This window comes from Fundulus heteroclitus, chromosome 22 (genome assembly GCF_011125445.2).
Source record: "Fundulus heteroclitus isolate FHET01 chromosome 22, MU-UCD_Fhet_4.1, whole genome shotgun sequence".
Classification (NCBI taxonomy): Eukaryota; Metazoa; Chordata; class Actinopteri; order Cyprinodontiformes; family Fundulidae; genus Fundulus; species Fundulus heteroclitus.
In genome coordinates, this window is record NC_046382.1 from 23,195,132 (window position 1) to 23,215,369 (window position 20,238).

General features: G+C 40.9%; 1 protein-coding gene across 4 annotated transcripts; it reads left to right on the plus strand.

Annotated features, from left to right (window-relative positions):
- The first annotated feature begins 7,616 nt into the window (after positions 1-7,616).
- On the plus strand, positions 7,617-14,836 carry selenou1a (selenoprotein U 1a). Of its 4 annotated transcripts, none has more exons than XM_012880562.3 (7): positions 7,626-7,729; positions 10,710-10,936; positions 11,708-11,881; positions 13,202-13,293; positions 13,386-13,526; positions 13,842-14,006; positions 14,090-14,836. In XM_012880562.3, the coding sequence occupies exons 2-7, from the start codon at positions 10,759-10,761 to the stop codon at positions 14,183-14,185; spliced, it is 846 nt and encodes a 281-aa protein (XP_012736016.2). In that variant the 5' UTR covers positions 7,626-7,729; positions 10,710-10,758; the 3' UTR covers positions 14,186-14,836. The 4 variants fall into 4 exon arrangements, with proteins under 4 accessions (XP_012736019.2, XP_012736016.2, XP_012736017.2 ...); XM_012880563.3 differs by lacking the exon at positions 7,626-7,729 and adding an exon at positions 10,281-10,352; XM_012880565.3 differs by lacking the exon at positions 10,710-10,936 and having other exon boundaries at positions 7,617-7,729.
- The last annotated feature ends 5,402 nt before the right edge of the window (positions 14,837-20,238 follow it).

Here is a 20,238-nt window from a genome sequence, read left to right on the forward strand (position 1 = left end):
TAGAAATAGAAATATTAAATACCTAAAATTGGTGCTTCCCCTCTGTTTTATGAAGTTAGTGATTTTCAGTCACGGTCAGTAATTAGGTTTGGAGCAAGCAGTCATCTGTTGTCTACATGCTGTTTTCCATCCAATCCCAGCCTGAGGCCCTCGTCTTCACAGACGACTGCAGAATACATTGAGCCATTTTCTAAAAGAAAATCCAATAATAAAGATGTTTCCTTCAGATATTTCATTGGCTTTTTTATGTAAAAAATCAAAAATAGTCCAAGGCTGCTGGTGAAACGCGGAGAGCAGCATGAGCAAGAAACACGATCACAAAGCTTCAGAGCTCGTTTGCAACGAGCATTGACTAGAGATATGCTTCCATTTGTTCACATTTTATCAATGTTTTTATTAGGATTTTATGTAATAGACCAACACAAAGTCGTACATAATTATGAAGTGGAAGAAACATGGCTACATGGTTTAAAAAAACATCTCATAAATGAACATCTGCATATATAAGATGCATGTGCACTTTTTAAAAGGTTTAGGGTGTAACAGAAAGTAATTTGGCATAGAAATGGCTGAAATAATACCCCCCCCTCCACCCACCCACATACACGCAAACAAATTATAATGCAGTATCTAAAAAACACACAGTGCATTAAATTAAACAAATATCTGACATTTTAATCAGCTAGATGTGCAGAGATAATAACATTTTTTTATTTCCAGCTACATTTGTATCTTGATTTTCCTCTATAGTAGTTTTACATAGTTCTGATGTTTTGGAAACCTACCTTGCTACAAATGATCTTTTTAGTCCTTAATGTAGCAATGTAGTTTCAGTCAAGTTATGTTTAGGTGGAGCCGCCTCCACTGGTTTCTGTTTCATGGACTGACAACACCTGTCAATCATATATCATGACAATACTTCATGTTACAAACATAAAACATCCAAATACTGGGAAACTGTACAGTCAATCTTTTCCAAACGCTTCCCCATGAGCAGAATAAAGCCCCCCCACCCCCCAACACACACACACACGCACACACACACACACACACACTTACACACACACACACACAAAGATCAGAGAGAAATGACAAAAGACAGGCTTCAAAATGGTAGAAAAGAAAAGAAAAAAAACTACTGGTGTATTTTTTAAATTTTAATGGTGAATTTATGCAGTTTGGACAAGCTTGGGCGGTTTTAACTAAAATTGGTATCAAAGAGGAATACCCAATGTGTTGGGAGAAGGAGCCTCATCATTCTTCATATACCGGCATTTTGAATTATACAACTGGATCAGACCTCATAAGAAACGGTTCATATATAAAATTCAGCTCCAAAAGTGTTAATATCATAAGGTTTTGCTAAAGACCTTGGTTTACACTAGAGAAATGATTTGTTCACTTAAGAGAGCATTAGCCTTTTACCTGCTAAGTATTTAGCGCAGTTAGTGCTAATGTTCAACTTTTACACTTTGACCAAAGAACTTAGAAATACAAAACGCTCAAGGCTGCACGGTTCTTAGGACTGTTGCCCTGAAGCAAGGTAAGTCCAGGTTTTCCTGGATGATTTTTGCACGTTCTTCTTGAGCATTTGGGGGACCTCTCTGGGTACTCCGACTTCCCACCACCACACAAAACCATTCATGTTGGGTTAACTGGCCAGCATGCAATAGGCCGTCGCCTATTGCATGCTGGTATAGCAGCCCTCCCAATCCACTACATTGCTAACGAGGAGCAATATTTTTGGGATTCAAACATATTCCATTTACCTCTAAAACGTTTAACGTCTATTTCAACTTTCTGAAGAGCCATAGAGTCATAAATGGCAATCTACAGTTACATGTGAAAGACACAAAACTCAGCAGATTATTCACTTTGTTTGCTCTCTTTACTTTAACAATGTTTTTATAAACAGTGAAAGATGTTAATGGTACCAGTCTAGACACATAGATTAACCTACTATTTAAAAGAAAATGTTTAGGAAGCTTTTTTTTTTTTTAATATGTTGATGTTGATATATAGAGCTTTAATTGTGATTTCTTAACGTTTCCAGCTGTTACGTTCAATTGGAAGTGCACTACAGAACAGAAAGTGAACAACGGTGTACAAAGAACCAGAGGTCAATGTTGTGTGTGGGTCAATGTAACAAACCTGAACTAGATAAAACTAGAGAAGACATGAAATTCCTGCCCGGTCCTAAAGGGAGCAAGCACCTCTGGATGGTATGTCGCTGTCAGTCTGTTTTTACCTGACTCTAATCTGTCGCTGGAGGATAAAAACACAGACAAGCCGCACTGGTTATGTATGCAAACATTAAACACACGCTGAAACAGGGACTACGCTTTGCATCAAAGCAGCCGTTAATGACTGACAGGGGACAGGACTTTTTTTTTTTTTTTAACTGCGACAAGATTGTTCTGGTCATGCCGAAAGATTACAGATATCAGAGTTCAGACAGTTCTGCAGTCTGAAGATCATCGGGAGGGTGACGATTTTTGTTCGTAGAAAAGAGGCACTGAGTTTAAAAAAATACATATTGTATTAGTTCAAGAGTTTAGGACACTGAATCACAGTGTAGGCAATTATTCTGTCAGCCGTAAAGTGAATTCACTGTTTAGTTTTCCTATCAATTTAATCCAATTAGCAAAACAAATCACAACTCTTCAACTTTTTCACATTCTGTCAAGTTATGAACACAAACTTATTTTCTTGAGATTTTACTTGATTGACTCTAATCGTGAACTGGAAGGAAAATCAGACCGTTTTAAAAAAAATATTTTACAAATAAATATCTGTGCCATCCATAACACACTATGATGGTAGCATCGTGCTGCGGGAAAGCTTTTGATTTTGCATGGAAAGGGAAAATCATCCGAATTGATGGCGAAATCAAGCTAAAATCAAAGCAATCTTATATATAATCCAGTTAATCTGTAGTGAGGCTTGATTATTGTTCACTGATGCCCACTATCCTGTCCGACTAAGGCTGAGCTATTTTGCACAGAAAATAGCAAATATTGACGTAGATTTCTTTTGCTTTTGTTTTTTGTAACATTTAATGTTTCACATCATCAAACAAATGTCAATATCAGGCAAAAGAAACAAAAAAAATAAAATAAAAAATACAAGACGCAGTTTTTTTAGATGATTATTTAATTTATCCAAGGGAAACCAAAGAACCAATTACTTTTTCACAACACCGATACTCAACGGGTTACAAACACTTTTGCTAACCCCTTGAAGCCGCTGTGTGTCACGATAAACACCGGCGAGTTTCAATTTAAAAAGCGGACCAGGGGCCACGTAAGAGTCTGAAACTTGACAGAACAGGACAAGATAAGGGTCCGTTCTAGGCCTCGGGGGCCGTTAACACCTGTTAGACTTTCCTCAAGTTCAAGGACACTCAGTTTTCACCCACAGCCTCCCTCTCCAGGCTCGGAGCTCGCCTGGCCTCTAACCAGTTTCATCTGGCGCAGACAGAGAAAGTAGGATCGCGCCAAGCCTGCATGTGGACTGTATGGTTAAAGGACTGAGGGGGCGACAGCAGCGCGTTATATAAGTAGGCAACTGACAACAAACAAAAGATAAACAGGAGATAAAATCACAAATTGACACTTGTACTGTCGTAATCCTGCACATGCTTTCACAGCTAATACCTTTGATGTGTCATATGCTTCAAAAGCATCATAAGAAGTTGATAAGTTAACCAATGCTTTTCAGCAGAAACTCTTTGCAGTAGGTGGGGTGCAAATCCTTTACTGTGATTGGCTGTCGGTCCCACACGCTCAATGCCAAAGCTGATCCGGTCCACTACAGTGGCTGTTAGACGTTTGTTTATGTGTGCTACTGAGAGACAAGGCTACACTCCCACTGTGCACCGTCATGATGTCTTCGACTCTTTTGCGAGCAGGAATCGAAATCTTACGGCGACGTGTTTCGTTTCAGAGTGGATGCTTTGAAATAGTTTAAAACAGGAATCTAATGCAGGGAGCACGAGCTAAAACGTTAGCAAACACAGAAGGCAGAGGGAGCAGAGCAGCTGGGCGAACAGGAGTGTCACTCTATCCCCGTCTCTGTTCCAGCCCATTTCGGACCTCCAGCACATTCCTGAGCGAAGCTGCCACGAATGAATGAAATATTACCAATGTATGCATCCCGGAGTGTGCTGCTGTCCTCTCACACTTTGAAAAGGAGAAATGTGGCAACAGCAAACTGCTTCTTCGACTGGCTCATTCACAAAAGACACACGGTGTAAAAAGTCAAAATGTGTCACTAAAAAGCTAAATATTTACAGTAAGGAGGCAGCCTGTTAATGTACCTTCAACCTTTTGCACACCTTCCAAAACCATTGACCCTTCTTTACTGCACCAGACATTATCAATGGCTTGAATAATAAAACTGCTGCCTTCACTGTTTGTGGTGGTAAAAAAAAAAAAAAAAAGGGCCATAAATAGGAAAGAAAGTTTTTCATTGAGAAATAAAAACAGCCAAGCAATCTGCTCTCTTATATGTAGTCCCGCAGCTTTTTGAACCCTAAAATAAATATTGGATCGCTGTTGTTCTGGAGCTTTTGATGAGTAAATGGGCTGAGACAAACAGTTAGATATGACTCATAATATAAAGAAAAGAACATCCAAGGCCTCAGGCTCAGAGATCAGACTCACTGGACTCATAAAAGGCTGACGGAAAACTGAAAGGATTCATTTATTTTAGTCATGTCTTGAGCTGCATCAAAGGCTAAAAGATCGCTGCAACGGGTTGCCTGTTAGAAAGGCCTCGCAGAAGTAATCACACCCCATGACATTTTATTATATAACTCTAAAACTGGTGCATAATGACTTAAAAAGGACTTTTTTTTTTCCCAAAATCCTCACAAACAAAAATATGAAATGTGTGCTGGGCCTTTGGATTATATCCCCCCTTTAATCTGATAACATTAAATAGGAAATAATAATTTGGCTTTAGAAATCATAATAATTAGTAGCCCATCTGAGTGTAATGTGATTTCTATATAAATCCAGATTTTCTGGGTGGGATGCTCTGCGGGGAAGCGTTTCTTCAGCGGGGAATAAGGGAGTTGGTTAGAGCCGAAGGGTAGATGGATGGAGCTAAATACAGGAAAAAACAGTATGTCACCGGATCAGAGGTTCCTCCTCTGGCAGCGCAGCAACCAAACAACCAGAGCTACAATGGAGCGGTAAAGATCAAAGCATGGTAATTTATTAGACTGGCTCAGTCAAAGGCTTGAAAATTAATTCCCACAGATGCTCTCCGTCCAACCTTTTGGTAAATATGTGTAAAGCTACCGGAGACAGATGTAAAAACCTGCAGCTGCAACTGCAGGATCTGGTGAATATTGACACAGGAGGCCTGAATAGAAATACATGCTACACTTTTCAGATTAATATAATAATTTGATTAGAATCAACTTTATTGTCATTACACAGGTACAGGTACAAGGCAACGGAATGCAATTACTTACTACTTTGTGTTGGATAATCGCATAAAAATCTACAAACTGTATAATGGAAACATGAACCTAAGCTATGCTTGTAGGGCCAGTTTGCTTGTGTTTTTTGTCAGAATTATGTAAAACACAAACAAAGAAAAGTATCCTGACAGGTTTTAAAAACTTACTTGGATGGTAAACTTGTTTTTTTCTTATACATTGACTTTGTAGACTTATTTGTATTGTGTTGATGCCATTGCCTAGCTGTATTCACAAACTCTACATCCCCCTTAGGTAAATGTAGAACATGTAGTTTGTCATTTTAAACAAAATGAAACAAAGATATGTCGTTTGATCAGGTTTAATGCAAATCTTTTGTCTTTCCCGGTAAAGAAAGTTATTCAGATTGAATATTTCGAGATTTGGCCCATGTTGTTTACTCTCCTTGATTTAAAATAATGGTATATATGCCTAGAAAATATGAAGTGAATTATCTGTTTTATATTTGAAGAAAAAAATCTTTTCCGGCTTTACCTGCATAACTTCCAGCAGAGGTCATTGTTGCTCCGCATCTGATTTCCTCTGCAGGCTCACAAGAAAAACACATTTTGTCCCTTAAAAAAAATGCACCATATAAATCAATTTATTAAAAAAAAATTCAGGCTGAGGATAACATCCTGATGCACTTTGTTTAAGAGCCTCAACACACGTCTGAAAGCAGAAATTATGAAATATCTACCAATACATTCACCAAATCAAGGCTTTCTCTGCCATTTGGTTGGTCTGAGTTTAAACGTCTAAGTTTAGGTCTAAGAGTTGGCTGGAGATTGCCTAGTTGAAACTTTTGTTGAGTTAAATGCATTGCCATTTCTATCTTCCCTCTCATAAAAATGTATAAACATAGATTATGCTATTCTAGTTCTATTCCAAGTCAACATGTGTCACATATAAATGTTTCAAAACCTTTAAAGCAACAATTTTGATGTTAAACTCAAAAGTGACGTTGTTGTGAAACTTGATAAGTATAGCAAACTAGATTCAGTTCATACAGCCATTTTTAGTGAACATTTTATCTCTAAAGGTCCTCTGGATCTGAGGTCCTGAAAACTGCTGCAGATCTCATCAGCTCAATCACAGAGTAGAAGAAGGCAACCTGAAACCACATTGGAGAACACTGAAGTGAACAAACAACCAGTCTTTTGTTAAGGGAACAATATCTAATCCTGCCAAATTTCAAACTGTGAGTGAGGAGAACTGTTTAGTTTAAACTGCAAGCCCCGCCCCCCAACTCCCCCCAATGAGAACCCCTCCTGCAGGAGACTAAATACAGGAAACAAGGTGAGGGTCTTTGACAGAAATGGCTACGTCCGGGCTAAATAACATGTTCCTATGGTCAACACTTACATGCATGCTGTTCTGTTTCAATACCCTGTCATGCTGGATGAGCTGCTGCTTAGACACCTCAATGCCTTGTTGTTCCACTGGCAGAGAAAAGTCGTTCATTCTCTGCTTATTCCTACTAAAAACAGCCCAGACTCGCTCGATTATGCAGTCAATAGTCAATTGTTATTATCAAATCATCATGATACATATTGCATGAAAAACATTTTTCTTAACCAGATAAAATAAATTCAGGTATAGTTCCTTAACTTGATGCAACGTCAGCAGATAATATTCACTGAGGCCTTCACAGAATCACCTCACAGATGGACTCCTATATAGGCCGACTGAGCAGGGACCTCTGAGGTTCGCACTGGGTTTTATTTAGTGGTATCAGACTAAAGAGGGCTGACCTTTTTCAGTTTTTTATCTGCAAAATAAATAAATAAATAAAATAAATCAAAATAAATCTGACAGCTATGTATGAATTTCCCTTCACTTTACAAGTGAAGTGTTAAAATCGCCCCAAAGTATTATGAGGTTTTGTGGCTATAATTTCACACAATGTGAAAAAGTTCAAAGGGGTTGGCCCAATAAAACGATGTTTTATGAGAGAGAAAACATTGTATTTACAAGGGTCTATGCATCGCTTCGTTCCCATGATTTCTTTCAATCAGCGCTTGCTTCTTCGCCCGTCTTAAAAAACAAAAAAAATAAAAACAAAAACCTGATTCCCTCTTCGGCTTTTCCATCCATCCTTTTTCGATTAGTTTCCCTGCGCTCCTGATCGTTTAGTACGCCTGCGCAGGATTCTATTGACTGAAACGAGCTTCTTACAGCCGGAGCGGTGGCAGCGGTGGTTCGTGGCTCGTCATTGATACTGGCGTGTGAATATTAAAGGTAAAAAAATGAACCCCTGAACCTAACATTTGTTTTACCGTCTTGTAAAAGCCGAATGTCTTTCTGAAGGATTTGCTCCCTTTAAGCGCAGCTATAGAAGCAGGCAGGTAGTCCCGGTGCGCTGTCCGCAGGTTCACGTTGATTTATCGACGCCACCGAACTTGTCTTACCAGTTCGAGCTCTGGCCCAACAGACGGACTTACTGAACATTAACCAGTATTTTGATAAGACTGGAGCAGAAATGGTTCCCTGTTGGTGTTTTGGCGTCATGCTGTGGATTTAATGACGGATCGGGAACGTGAAGGTCACCGACTGGTTATTTAACTCCTACTACCACCTCATCTTTAGCTTTGCATCAGGCTGCATGGTGGCGTTTGCAGAGATGCAAAAATAAAATAATAATAAAAAAAAAATATATATATATATTTGTTTATTTTTTTAATTTTCTAAATACTAAGCTAAACTATATAATGACTCATAAAAAAACAAATATTACATCAAGCAGGTAAAAGAAACCATTTGTAATGTTTTGACAATAACAATAACATTTTAATAAGGTCAGTAGTTTTGTAACTTAAATTGGTGTTACTAAATATGATTAGTATTATTATTGCTTATTGATGCTGTCAGTGGCTTACAAAAGGCTCCCAAGTTTTTTCTTTTGCTAAATTAGGTAAATACAAATTATACCAAGATACTTTATTTTAAAACTTTTTCCACAAATAACGTGACATTCATTCTCCTGTTTCCAGGAACGAATAAATGAATAAATAAATCGGATGAATTAACTTTGTTGTATGAGTGTATATTAGGTTGTTGAAGCACTTTTTTAAAACCCAATTTCAGCATCTAAACTGCTTCGGTAGGCGTCTATCTGCATCTCGTATCTTGATTTAACAACATCTGCCCACTCTGCCTTACAAAACAAGGCAGAGTTTTCCAAACCTATCAAAGGGTGAGGGCCATCTTCTTCTCCACAGCCAAATTTCAGCTGAACCCACTTATTGCCAGATTTAGATCAGATTTATCTCTGTAATCTGGCCCGGCCATTCCAAAGCTTGGATGTTCCTCTTATGTCGATCTTCTTTGGCCTTGGATGTGTACTTGGACTTGTTTATTTAATATAAAAAAAACACATAAACAAAAAATATGTCCCTTTATAATCGCACAAAGGGGAAATGTGTTTTCTTTGTTCAACTCATCCTTTAGCTGTGCTGCCGACACTGAGAGATGCATGGGGAGCAATTCTCAGGGACCCAAAGTGACAGACTGAGTTTCGAACCGGCGACCTTTGTGGACTCCTCCAAAGATGCAAATGCTCAGGCTCCCTGGTCACTGCTCCACCACTCCCACAAAAAATCCCTCTTCCAGAAGACGCTGCAAGGTTTTCGATCAAGACCAACTGGTTTTGAAACTGTTGAGAACTTCCTCCTCCTTGAACAGCAACCAGTCAGGATGATGCTGCCACCACCGTGTTTCACTGTGATGCAGGGGTTTTCGTCTCAGATACCTTTTTTTTTTGTTTGTTTTGTTTTTGCAAAACATACAATTTAGAATAAAGGCCCCAAAACGGTGCAAAAGTTCTGTCTTGCAACTCTACTCCTTAGTCAAGAAATAAGGCGCGTACAGCAGATGTGTGTCACACGCAGAACACAACCAGCTCCTCTGCTGCTGCTGCTGCTGCTGCTGCTGCTGGGCTCTTTAAAGCCTCCCTGCCCAGTTTCATTCTGGGCAGGGAGGCTGTGGATGCTTTATCTCCAGTCCTTCAGTTTCACTTTAACTTGACAGCAGGTGTAAACCCAACAAGACCGGGCGGTGAAACTGAATCACAAGGCGCGCCGACAAAGAACCAGGTGGAACTCACGTGTACGCTAAATATAATTGCAGGCTTGTCCTGTTTGTTTGTTGTTTTTGACGTTTCTTCCTCTGAGGATTTTTCGTTACGTCACACTCAAACAGGCTTTTTAACAGGGGTGTGTACGCCTTTTTTTTTTTATTGGATCGCAGCTGTACATCTGGATTATTTAGCTTTCCTTCTCAAACCTCCTTGCGGGTTTCTGTCCTTGTAGTTGAAAAAATGGCAACGCGCTGCGATTTAACCACGTTGTATGTTGTATAACCGCGGTGATTGTTGTTGGTTTCCCCTCAGTTTTTCTTTGGATAACCCTTTACTTGGTCACCACCGTATGGGGGGAGTGGTGGCCTAGTGAGAGGTTCTGGGTTCGACTCCCACAGACTGCCCCAGAATGCTCCCTTGGGGCTGCACAGGGGGCAGCCCACCGCTCCCTAAGGGATGGGTTAAATGCAGAGAAATAGTATGTTGCAATGACAAATAAAGATCATTATTTATTTCTTTTTTTCTCTGTTGTGTGGGATTGCATGTTGCACTAAAGACTTTTTTTTTTTTTTTTTTTTTGTCAAACACGTCTTTAATCTCTTCCTCGTTTTGCTAGCATCTCTATTGGCTGGTTCTCTCATCTTCTCCCCCCCCTCCTTTGTCCCATAAGTTATAAAAGCGCAGCCACCGCATTGCATTCGAGTTATTTGCCGTTTGGCGGGGGATCAGCTGAAGCACGACCGGGACGGGGTTTTCTTTCAACGCTTCGGCAGCGGAGAAAAGCCAGTGAGATTCTTATTTCTATGTTGCCTTGATGAAGAAGTCAGATTTATGCTTTTTTTTTTTTTCTTTTATTGTCAGACACGATTGCTTGTTGTGTCTCTGTGCGTGTTGATTCACGAGGAAAAGGAAGTGACTGGAGAGCATTCACATTTTGCGAGCAGCAAGATAACGGCCACCGCGCGCCTCTGTTTTATTTTTCTTCCCCCACAAGTCTGAGATGTGTGAATCTTTTTTTTTTTCTCCTTCCTCTGTGTTAGTCTTACAACTCTGCCAAGTGCAGTTCTCCTTGAAGCGGAGCCTCGTCGTGAACTACCCTGCTTAAGGAAAAAAAAAAAAAGCCTTGTTTTCTGTGTCTTCCAGTGAAATCTTGAAGGTGCGCGCGTAGTGAGAGCCTCAGACTTTCCCCACCATGCTGGCTCTGTCCAGATGTTCGCCGGCCTTCAGGCGGCGGCTGCCCCTGCGTTGCTCTGCCCCGCCTCTGGCGAGCGCCTCCATCGCTGCCGGCTCTCAGGTTCTAACGAGCCAGATCGCTCGGTTTCACCAGAGCAAAGCCAGGGCGGGCCCCGAACCCAACAAGATCACCTCAGGCAAGAACACGGTTTGACTGCTGCAACGATTATCGGTGGCTGTGCGGCTTGGTAACGCTTTCTGTCTGGGGTGTAGTACCCCCATCCCCCCCACCCACTGTTCTGCTGCTTTGAAGTGTGGAAGAGTTGTTTAATGACCTTTATTTATTTGTGTTAAGCGTAATATTAATAGCCGATGATGTGAAAGTTCACCTCAGAATGAAAGCATTTCCGCTTCTTGGCTTTCTGCCGATGCAGATTAGGTATTGCTATGAAAACGAGAGTAGGTCGGCGCTACAGGAGAAATAATTTTCACATATTAATGTTTTGCTGTTAACTGACGGATCATTTGACACAGGTACATTTTAGCCCGACTCAGCAAATACGGGTTTTCCTGTAGTTCAGAGCACTGTTGGCTGCCTTCAGCGGCCGAAGCGTTGTAATCCTGTGGTTAGAGGCATTTCTGGCTGAAACCTGGAACCACGACGGCACTCGCACGGAGACGGGCATGCTCGCTCATGTTGATGGCCGGGCAAAGGACAGATTTGGGTTCTTATCAAAAAGAAACAATGATAAAGTTGTTCTGCAGGAAAACATATGTTGCATAAATGTCAACAAAACCAACAGTACGGCTGCAGGAGAAAAAAACAAACAGGAATTTTGAAGAGTCCAACTTCTTTTTATTTTTGGCTATTATTTCAGGGGTAGCAGCACGGGTGATCTCTCTTTCTTTCTCTCTCTCTCTCTCTCTTTCTCTCTCTCATGGCGCCTTTTGACGTGCTTTTGCTGCAGTGTCCGGACTGGAAGGGGAGCTGCTTGGAATGGGGATGTGGTCCCTGGGTCTCGGAGCTGTCGGAGCCGCCATGGCTGGGATCTTCTTGGCCAACACCGACTGGTGTCTACCTAAAAGTGCGAACGCATCACTGGAACACCTGGAAGATGCTGATCTGCGCTCCACCACAGACGGTAGGCTGCTGTCGGATAAAATCTGGCTCCCATTTGAAAGAAGGGTGGGTGTCCATCAGCAGCAGAATCAGCTGTGTGGTTAGTCCAGGTGTTGTGTTTGCTTTGTACACCATGTATTTCAGATCTCCTGGCGTTGCATTTTATCACTTAAATATAACATTTGTGTTAATAATGAGCAGTTTGTCAGAAGTATCACTGGCAGAAATAACGCACAAGATCTTTGGGGAATTAATAATGTATTTTAAGCAGCACCGTGTAAGATTTGAGCCAAGTATTAGCTTAATTTGAGATGTATTCAATTATTTCTCAGGTCAGTATACAACACTTGTCGTGTATTGGTGCTCTTTCTAAAATATTTCCTATGTAACATGAGAGGGTCTGGTACAACGCTGAATAGGTCACATAACCCATTCTAGCTAGGTTAGACAACAAAACAGATATGACACATGATCAGACACATTTTTGGTTCTCTGATGTAAGATTTAATCTAGAGTTGCGATGGGACATTGTCTGTAAAGTACCTGCATGACTTCTCAATCTGCTGTCAGATTCCAAAACACCGAGGAAGATTTTGTTTTTGTCAGTGGAGTGGTGCCAGTGGCCTTCAGGGGTGCTAAACTTTACACGTCTAGCGCCCCCTAATGGCTAAAAGGACTCGCTATTCAGATTACAACTCGCTACGGAGGCACAAGGCGGAGCTGCTTTTATACCCCAGAGAGCGGCAGAGCTGCTGACACGTCAGTTTCTCCAGGCGTCGTCACAGAAACCTTTGAACCAATAGCAATACTGATTGGAAATTGAATGCAAGACAACCACTGAATGTTGGGAGGGCGCCACACTGACGGTTTTAGACACAAAAGCAGGATTTCAACAAATATGCAGTAGATTGTTAAAATCACCAGGATAATTAAACAGTACTATAAGACAACCATGTTGACAGTTTATTAGCAAAAAAAATTTGATTTGGGGGCGAGTTACCCTTTAAGTATGGCCCTAGTATCTATCTATACATACTAGGGCCACATTTAGCCGGCCAGATTTATACCACAGGCTTGTTGACGGCTACAAAAACGTGATTTCTGTGTAACTTGCTAAGACACGTTTAACCAAATATTAGAGGGGTGTATGCCAATGTTGAAACATTTATGCCAATGTTGAAACATTTATGGAATGACTCGAGGGCAAAATAAAAAACCTGAAATTGGTGACGCCTCATGCATGGAAACCACTGATCACCAGTCCAGACGTATTCCATATTATTCAGTGTTGCATCTTCTAGTTTTACAGGTTGTGGTAAAGAGTCTTTTGTTTTGTCCGCAGATTCAAATGTCATCAAGGCAAAGAGCCTGTGGGAGAAGAATGGAGCCGTGGTGATGGCCGTGCGGCGGCCCGGATGATTTTTGTGCAGAGAGGTGATGTTGGCCTTTGAGACTTTCTTCTGCTTGTATCCAAAGCAAATGTTCGTTTGAATTCCTCTCACACCGTTACGTTGGTCTGTCTGCAGGAGGCCTCTGAGCTGTCCTCTCTGAAGCCTCAGCTGGAAGAGCTCGGGGTCCCGCTGGTCGCTGTGGTGAAGGAGAACGTCGGCACAGAGATCCAGGACTTCAGACCGCACTTTGCTGGGGACATCTATGTAGATGAGAAGGTCAGCAGCAGCAACAACACCCGGAGAAGCTTACTGTTCTGACAGTAATGCCTGTCACACACCTCCCTTTTCAGACAGTTTAGCAGCACAGAGAGTCGTAGAATAACTTTGTCAAAATCATTCAGATCGGACAGAGAGCTTCTGAACCTCAGTTTTCAAGTCTTGGAATTGGATCTAGGCCTGGACTTGATTTGTCCTTATCTAGACTAGCTCCGGCTTTTTTTTTTTGTTGCCAGTATAGCTAAAAGAAGTGCATCAGTTATGTTCTAACTTCTTTTACTTTTTGCTGCTTTCCTCTCCCGAATCTGATCCTAGAAACATTTCTACGGACCGCTGCAGAGAAAGATGGGTGGGCTAGGCTTCATCCGCCTCGGGGTGTGGCAGAACTTCATGCGGGCCTGGAAGTCCGGCTACGAGGGGAACATGAACGGAGAGGGCTTCATCCTGGGAGGAGTGTTCGTCATCGGCCCGGGGGACCAGGTAGTCTGTCCGCCACCTGAGCTGCACAGATTTAAACCAGAGAGCGGATCCTTGTTCTGAGCCGTGTTCGGTGTCTCTTTCAGGGAATCCTCCTGGAGCACAAGGAGAAGGAGTTCGGCGATAAGGTGGACACGGCCGACGTCCTGAAGGCTGCGCGGAAGATTGTGCCACGGGAATAGATTTTTTTTTTTAGCATTAGGCAAACAGCAGGATCAAAATTGCTGGTCGGCGTCTGTTTACACTGACTACCATCGCAACGTAGCTCCGACCTTTGCACAATATTTAGCAGCCGGGTATGAAATTGAGCGCCAGAAACGCAGGACAGAATGAATGTTTGTTACAGATTTGTTTTTTTTCTCTAGTCATTGATCGTTCGCCGAGGTGTAGCAAAGGGACTTTCTTTCAGGTACATCAAGATTCAGGTGCAGCAATCCTAAAATATAACATCACTTGAAAAAATTCAGACTTACTAATTGTAATTTATCAGTTCGTCATAATATGTATGTCTGGTACATTTGCAATGTCTTTAGCATGTAGAAGCTTAATTTGCCCAGCCTGAAACGCCCTCGGCTGAGGGAGACAGCGTTGTGGGGTCTGTGCGTGTGAAATAATGACAACCTGACTCTAAACTCGGTGCTGAGAGGAGCGGGTTTGATGCCCAAACACGCGCACGGGTTCAGCTGCTGTCCTCGCCTGGAGGACGGTTTGAGGAGCTTGAAGCGAGGCTTTTTAATTTTCTTGCACAGGTGTTAAAGTCATAGTTGTGTACTGTTTATTCCTGCTCACGTGCTTCCTAGCTGTATCTGAATAAATCATCATTGTATCCCAGGTGCCCTTGTGTTTTCTCTTTAATGCAGCCATACCATAATGTATTGATGCAAAATAACCTTTTTTTTTTTCATTTCTAAGTGAATTTTGCTGCAGGTTTTATCGCAACAAAACTGTAATGCTCTTCTTTCCCTTGAGATCTGCAAAAATAGTCATCTGACTTTTGAAATTGAAATTTGTAGAGTCCAGTTAATTAGCTGCTCTTATGTACATGTAGTGAACATTAACATAAAATAAAAGCACAAAATAGCTAATGTATATCCCCCAGAAAATCAGAATCAGCTTTATTGGCAGTAATTGTGAGCACAATCAAGGAATTTGACTTCGGTCACAGCGTGCATTAATCAAGTGTATCGTTCCCACGTAAGCACTTTAATTGCATTATTCTAAGTTTATTTCAAACTTGTATGATTCATGTTTCCACTCACACCAAAATGTCAAAACCCCAGGGACCATGCTTAGTGAATATATGCAATCCTTTCAGGTTTGACATTTTGTCACCTTACTAAAATATATTTATGGGGATTTAATGTAATAGATGCATAATAGTGAAGTGGAATGAAAAAGGGAAGCATAGATCAACAATTTTCACAATACTAAAACTGCATATATGTTTAAGCTCATTTGAACCGCTTGTACTGCACCTTTAGCACTGTAGCTAGTATTTTTCCTTAATGCAGTGATTGTTTACGATATTCTTGTGTGGATTCTACATAAGTGTAAAAATAACTATTTTACAGTAAGAATCTGTTTACAAGGTATAAGCAATTCTTAGTTTATGTAGAAACCTATTAGTTTAACTCAAATGTCAAATCCCTTGATGTTAATCCTAGCGTGCAAAAATGTTTTGGTCGTAAAGTGCCGATGTTTGTTTTTAGGCTGAATTTGGGGGCATTGGACATATTTTTTCCCCCTATTTGTCTAAAAATAACACGGTGGTACTTGGAGGAACTCATTACCCACCTCAAGCTCTTCTTTCGGGAATCCATTTGACAGAGTATCCTCGGCCTTCCTTTTAATAGGTTTAATAGGAGGCATGACTTTGTGAACCTAATCAGTCTTTGTTTTGCTGTTTTCACATGTAAAGGCAGACCACTATAAAAAGCTCCAACTCCCTTATTAAGAGCACTGCTCTCCCATAACAAACTCACTCTGCTTTCAGCGTTTTGTAACACATTGTGTTTTTATTGCTCTCTGATAAAATACATTCTCACATCAAGGAAGGATTTGGAACAATACAAAACAGAGGGAGAAAATACCGTGCACCAATACTGACGGGTCAACACGTACACACAGAAAACTAATAACATTCATGGAGTGTGAGAAGAACGTGGATTGTCCTTACATTGGTGCTTTCAGCAGTCAAAGCATGCAAAACAGAAGTGAAACTCAGGGTTGGCATCAAGTGTTCAGTGTTTTTGCAGCGTTAAAGTGAAATACGTCGCAATTTATACCAATCTCTAGTCCGGTAACTTTGCTCTCTTGACTGCTTTGTGGTTTTCTTACACAATTTGGTGTCGACTGTCTAGGCTGAGGGCAACTTGTACAAATAAACGCCTTTCCCATTGTAATAGTCTACGTCATAAAGCTGAAGCAAAGCTGTATTAAGCCCGTCTTCCTACTCTAAGGAAATATTAGCCGCCTCGTCTTTGGATGCAACAGGTTAGAAAAGGTAGTCGAAGGCTGAGATGAACCAAACTGTTTGTTCTAGTCCTATAAAACTAACCTGCAGCGAGTCCTTTTTTAGAGTTGAGCAAAGTTTGCACACTGGGAAACGGTAATTGTTTAGCCGCCTCACGATCGTCCTTCATAAAACAACATCTGATGCAAAGACAACGTTAAATACACAAAAATATGGTCAGGTCCAAAAGGGTAGCACAGCAAAGGCTATAATATAGAGCAGTATAACCCTCAATAGGAAAGCTGTAACATTTTATCACAAACAGGGGCCGTCGTCTCCCCCACCCTCACATCATGTGTTTGATTCAAGCATTTAAAGGGAAGAGACATAAGGGAAGCCACTGCCGGCTGTCACGGAGGAGGCATGTGATAATTGGATTAATTAAAAACACGCAACCCGCAGGTTTTTACACAACAACCTCTAACTATGCCTACACATCTATTAATGAATCATTACATTCTGGTGATTTTTAAGTGCCATGAAAAAAATTTAATCTTCGTTAAAGCAATTTAATTTACCAGAATATATAAACAATTACTTACAGGTGCATCTCCATAAATTAGAATACCCTTTATGTGTATTTCGGTAATTCAATTTGAAAACATTAAACTCAGACTTTGTCATGGGGCTATTTTGGTTGATTTCAATGATTATGACTTACAGCCAATGATAATCCAAAATTCTGTTTCCTAGAAAAGCAAAGTAATAATAAAAAATAAAGGATTTTATGCACATAAATGGCCACGTCACAGCTGACACAATCACTGACTCACAAGACTGCTGACTTGACAATTGTCCAGCGAACAGAAACGGATCACCACAAGGAGGATAAACCGGAAAAGCATTATTGCTGAAGCAGCTGGCTGTGCAGTGTTGTATCGAAGCAGATTATGGGCAAAGAAAAAAGTGAACGAGCAGCTAGGACAACCGCAGTCTTGGCAGGGCCGTGAAGTAAAGGCCGTTCAAGTATTAGATTAACAAGGCGTGGATAAGAATCTGGGCTTTACGATCCCTCATACATGAGCCACAACTGCTGCATTCCTTATGTTCAGCCACGCCCGAACCAGAGACGATATCCGAAGCGTCTTTACCTGGGGTAAGGAGAAAAAAAGATGGGACTTCTGCTCAGTGGGACAAAGTCCTCATTTCAGAAGAAAGTACATTTTGCATTTAATTTGGGAAAGTCCCAGGAAGAGGAGAGAGGCACACAACAAAAGCTGCCTGCTTCCACTGGGACGTTTCCAGTCAAGCATGATTTGGGAAGCCGTGTCCGCTGCTGGTGTTGGTCCTCGGTCAGAGAGACCGTCTACCGGAGGAGATTAGAGCACTTCACGCTTCAACCTGCAGACAAGTTTCATGGAGAGGGAGCCGGTACCTGTCCACGAAGCCCAAACATTTAAACTTTAAAGAGAATGCCATCACTTGGCACGATTCCTTAAAAGTCCGTCCTACGCTGGACTGATGCAAAAAGAGCCGTTTCTGCACAATAACTTCACTTCTCAGCGATATTCTAATTTATTACGGCGCTCCTGTAAATCTGTCAGCAGGAAAATAAAACGGTAGTGCAGCTACTAGAGTTACTTCTTCATACATTTACAACAAATAAGGAATTGCACAATCACCTCAACTACAAACATAGCCTGTACAGTCTTACTGTCACTATATATGTATATGTAGATTTATATATTTAGATGGTGATAGGCGCATATAAAACCTCTCACCGCACAAGTGTTGAATGACCGCTGGTAAATCACAAACACTCAGAAGATGAATCCAAACAAAGGGTCACTTAAATTAATCTAGTCTGAGAATTTATCAGCGCTCGCCCGTCTGCAGCAAATCTCCCGTAAACAAGCGGCGGACACTATTCTCTGGTGCATATCGCTGTGCTCCATGTTTTACACGTCACGTACAAGTATTCAGAAAATATATACTAGTTTCATTTGTTAACATCAAACACTATGAGGACTTCTACACATACTACATTATGACTATGTCCTCACCCTGGATAACTGTGTGTTTGGTGATCTCATTATATGACTTCATGTGAGATGCTCAAAGCAACGATTCTGTGCACATAACTTCTACGCTTTAAAAGCCGGTAAAACATTCACTAACTTCTTTTGGTGGTACTGAATCTCAACGGCAGAAGCAAAGTTCTCCCCACAGCTATCAGATGTTTGCACATGATAATAGATTGTACCGTCTCTTTAACTTAAACAAAAAGCAAAAAAACCCCAAAAAAACCAAAACACTTTTGTTTCAAAGAGTTTTTGGTGGCTATATGTTGGCACCTGCTGTCTGCGTTGAACATAAACATGAAGTTAAGAGAGGGGGGGGGGGGGGTCTTTAGGTTAGATAAGAGCAGATGTTCTGCCTCCTTCCTGTATGAAACATGTACGGATAACAGCACTACCACAAAAACGTCTGCAGAGCATCTTAAATGCTTTTTAGATTTAGATTTCACTCAATACGTCCTCAAAATCTATTCTGAACCACATGTACCTAAAGACTTTAAGTACACTTTAAGGAGAGTTGAAGAGAGCTGCTCTGGTAAATGAGATGCAGTGTGAAACAAAACAGGAACTCAGATAAAGAAACTATTTTTAGTCATAATAAGAAGAAGCGGCGACCATTTGACGCCATGTAGCTGGCATGTTCAGGGGCCAGGAACCTTTATAATTTACCATTTTTCCCCCACTTTGCTCCTACTAAATAAAGTCTGTCCTAAGCAGCAAAAACCTACATGACCCCTTCAAAATAAAAATAAAAAATAATAAAAAAAACCATCTTATTTTCTAAATACCCAGTGTATAAAATTTGGTTGATTTATGGCAAATAATCAGAACTTCTCTGCTTTAGGTCTTAGAAAAAAAGTTCATGTTTATGGAAAAATCTAAAGAAAACACACCTGGTTGCGGTCTAATGCAAAAAAGAAAACTTAGTTTTGCAGTCTTGCGAAATCTGCACAGAACTAACTGGCAATTTAGATTTAAACCACAGTTCATGTCTAAGTATTTCAAGCTGTTAAAAGGAGACATATCATGCTTTTCACATTGAAATCATTCAGTTGTGGTCTATATAAAGTAGATATGTAATGCTTCTGTCTGAATTCATTGTTAATTTACCCCAACGTTCCTCTTTTTTACCCCCGTTCTGAGCTGCGTCTGAGAGCAACTCCTTTTGATGCCGTCTCTTTAAATCTAAAGGAGGCACTTCACATCCCAACCCAGGTTGCAGACGGTTCCAGTCTAACCCGTTCAGCCATTTTTGTAGTATGCTGTGGAACGGTGCAATAAACAATGGATGACTTATCCACTTGTAGCTTCGGCATTCTTCAGCTTGGACTACAAAAAAAAAAATCACTCCAAGAAAAAAAGGCGGATTTGCAAGACTGGTAAGCTGGAAGTCCATGGCTCCATCCGAATACCTCTACTGGGTAAGGACTCTTTAGCCAAAGTAAAAGGGCGTCAGCGGTCGCCATAATAAGTGCTGTCTGAATAGTGCAGTTAGTAAGGAAGGAGGTAGGAAAGAAGCCTGTACGCTTCCTATCATCATCTTTAGCATAGGAGCCTCCAAATGTCCCTTACCGGCGCTAAGGAGCTATAAGGTATCCCACAATCCTTTATGTGACATGACGTATAAGCACACCCCACAAATTAACAATATGTCCACAGAGAAGAGAGCACGCAGTCTGTAGTTCATTTTCAGAAGGCTATAGGC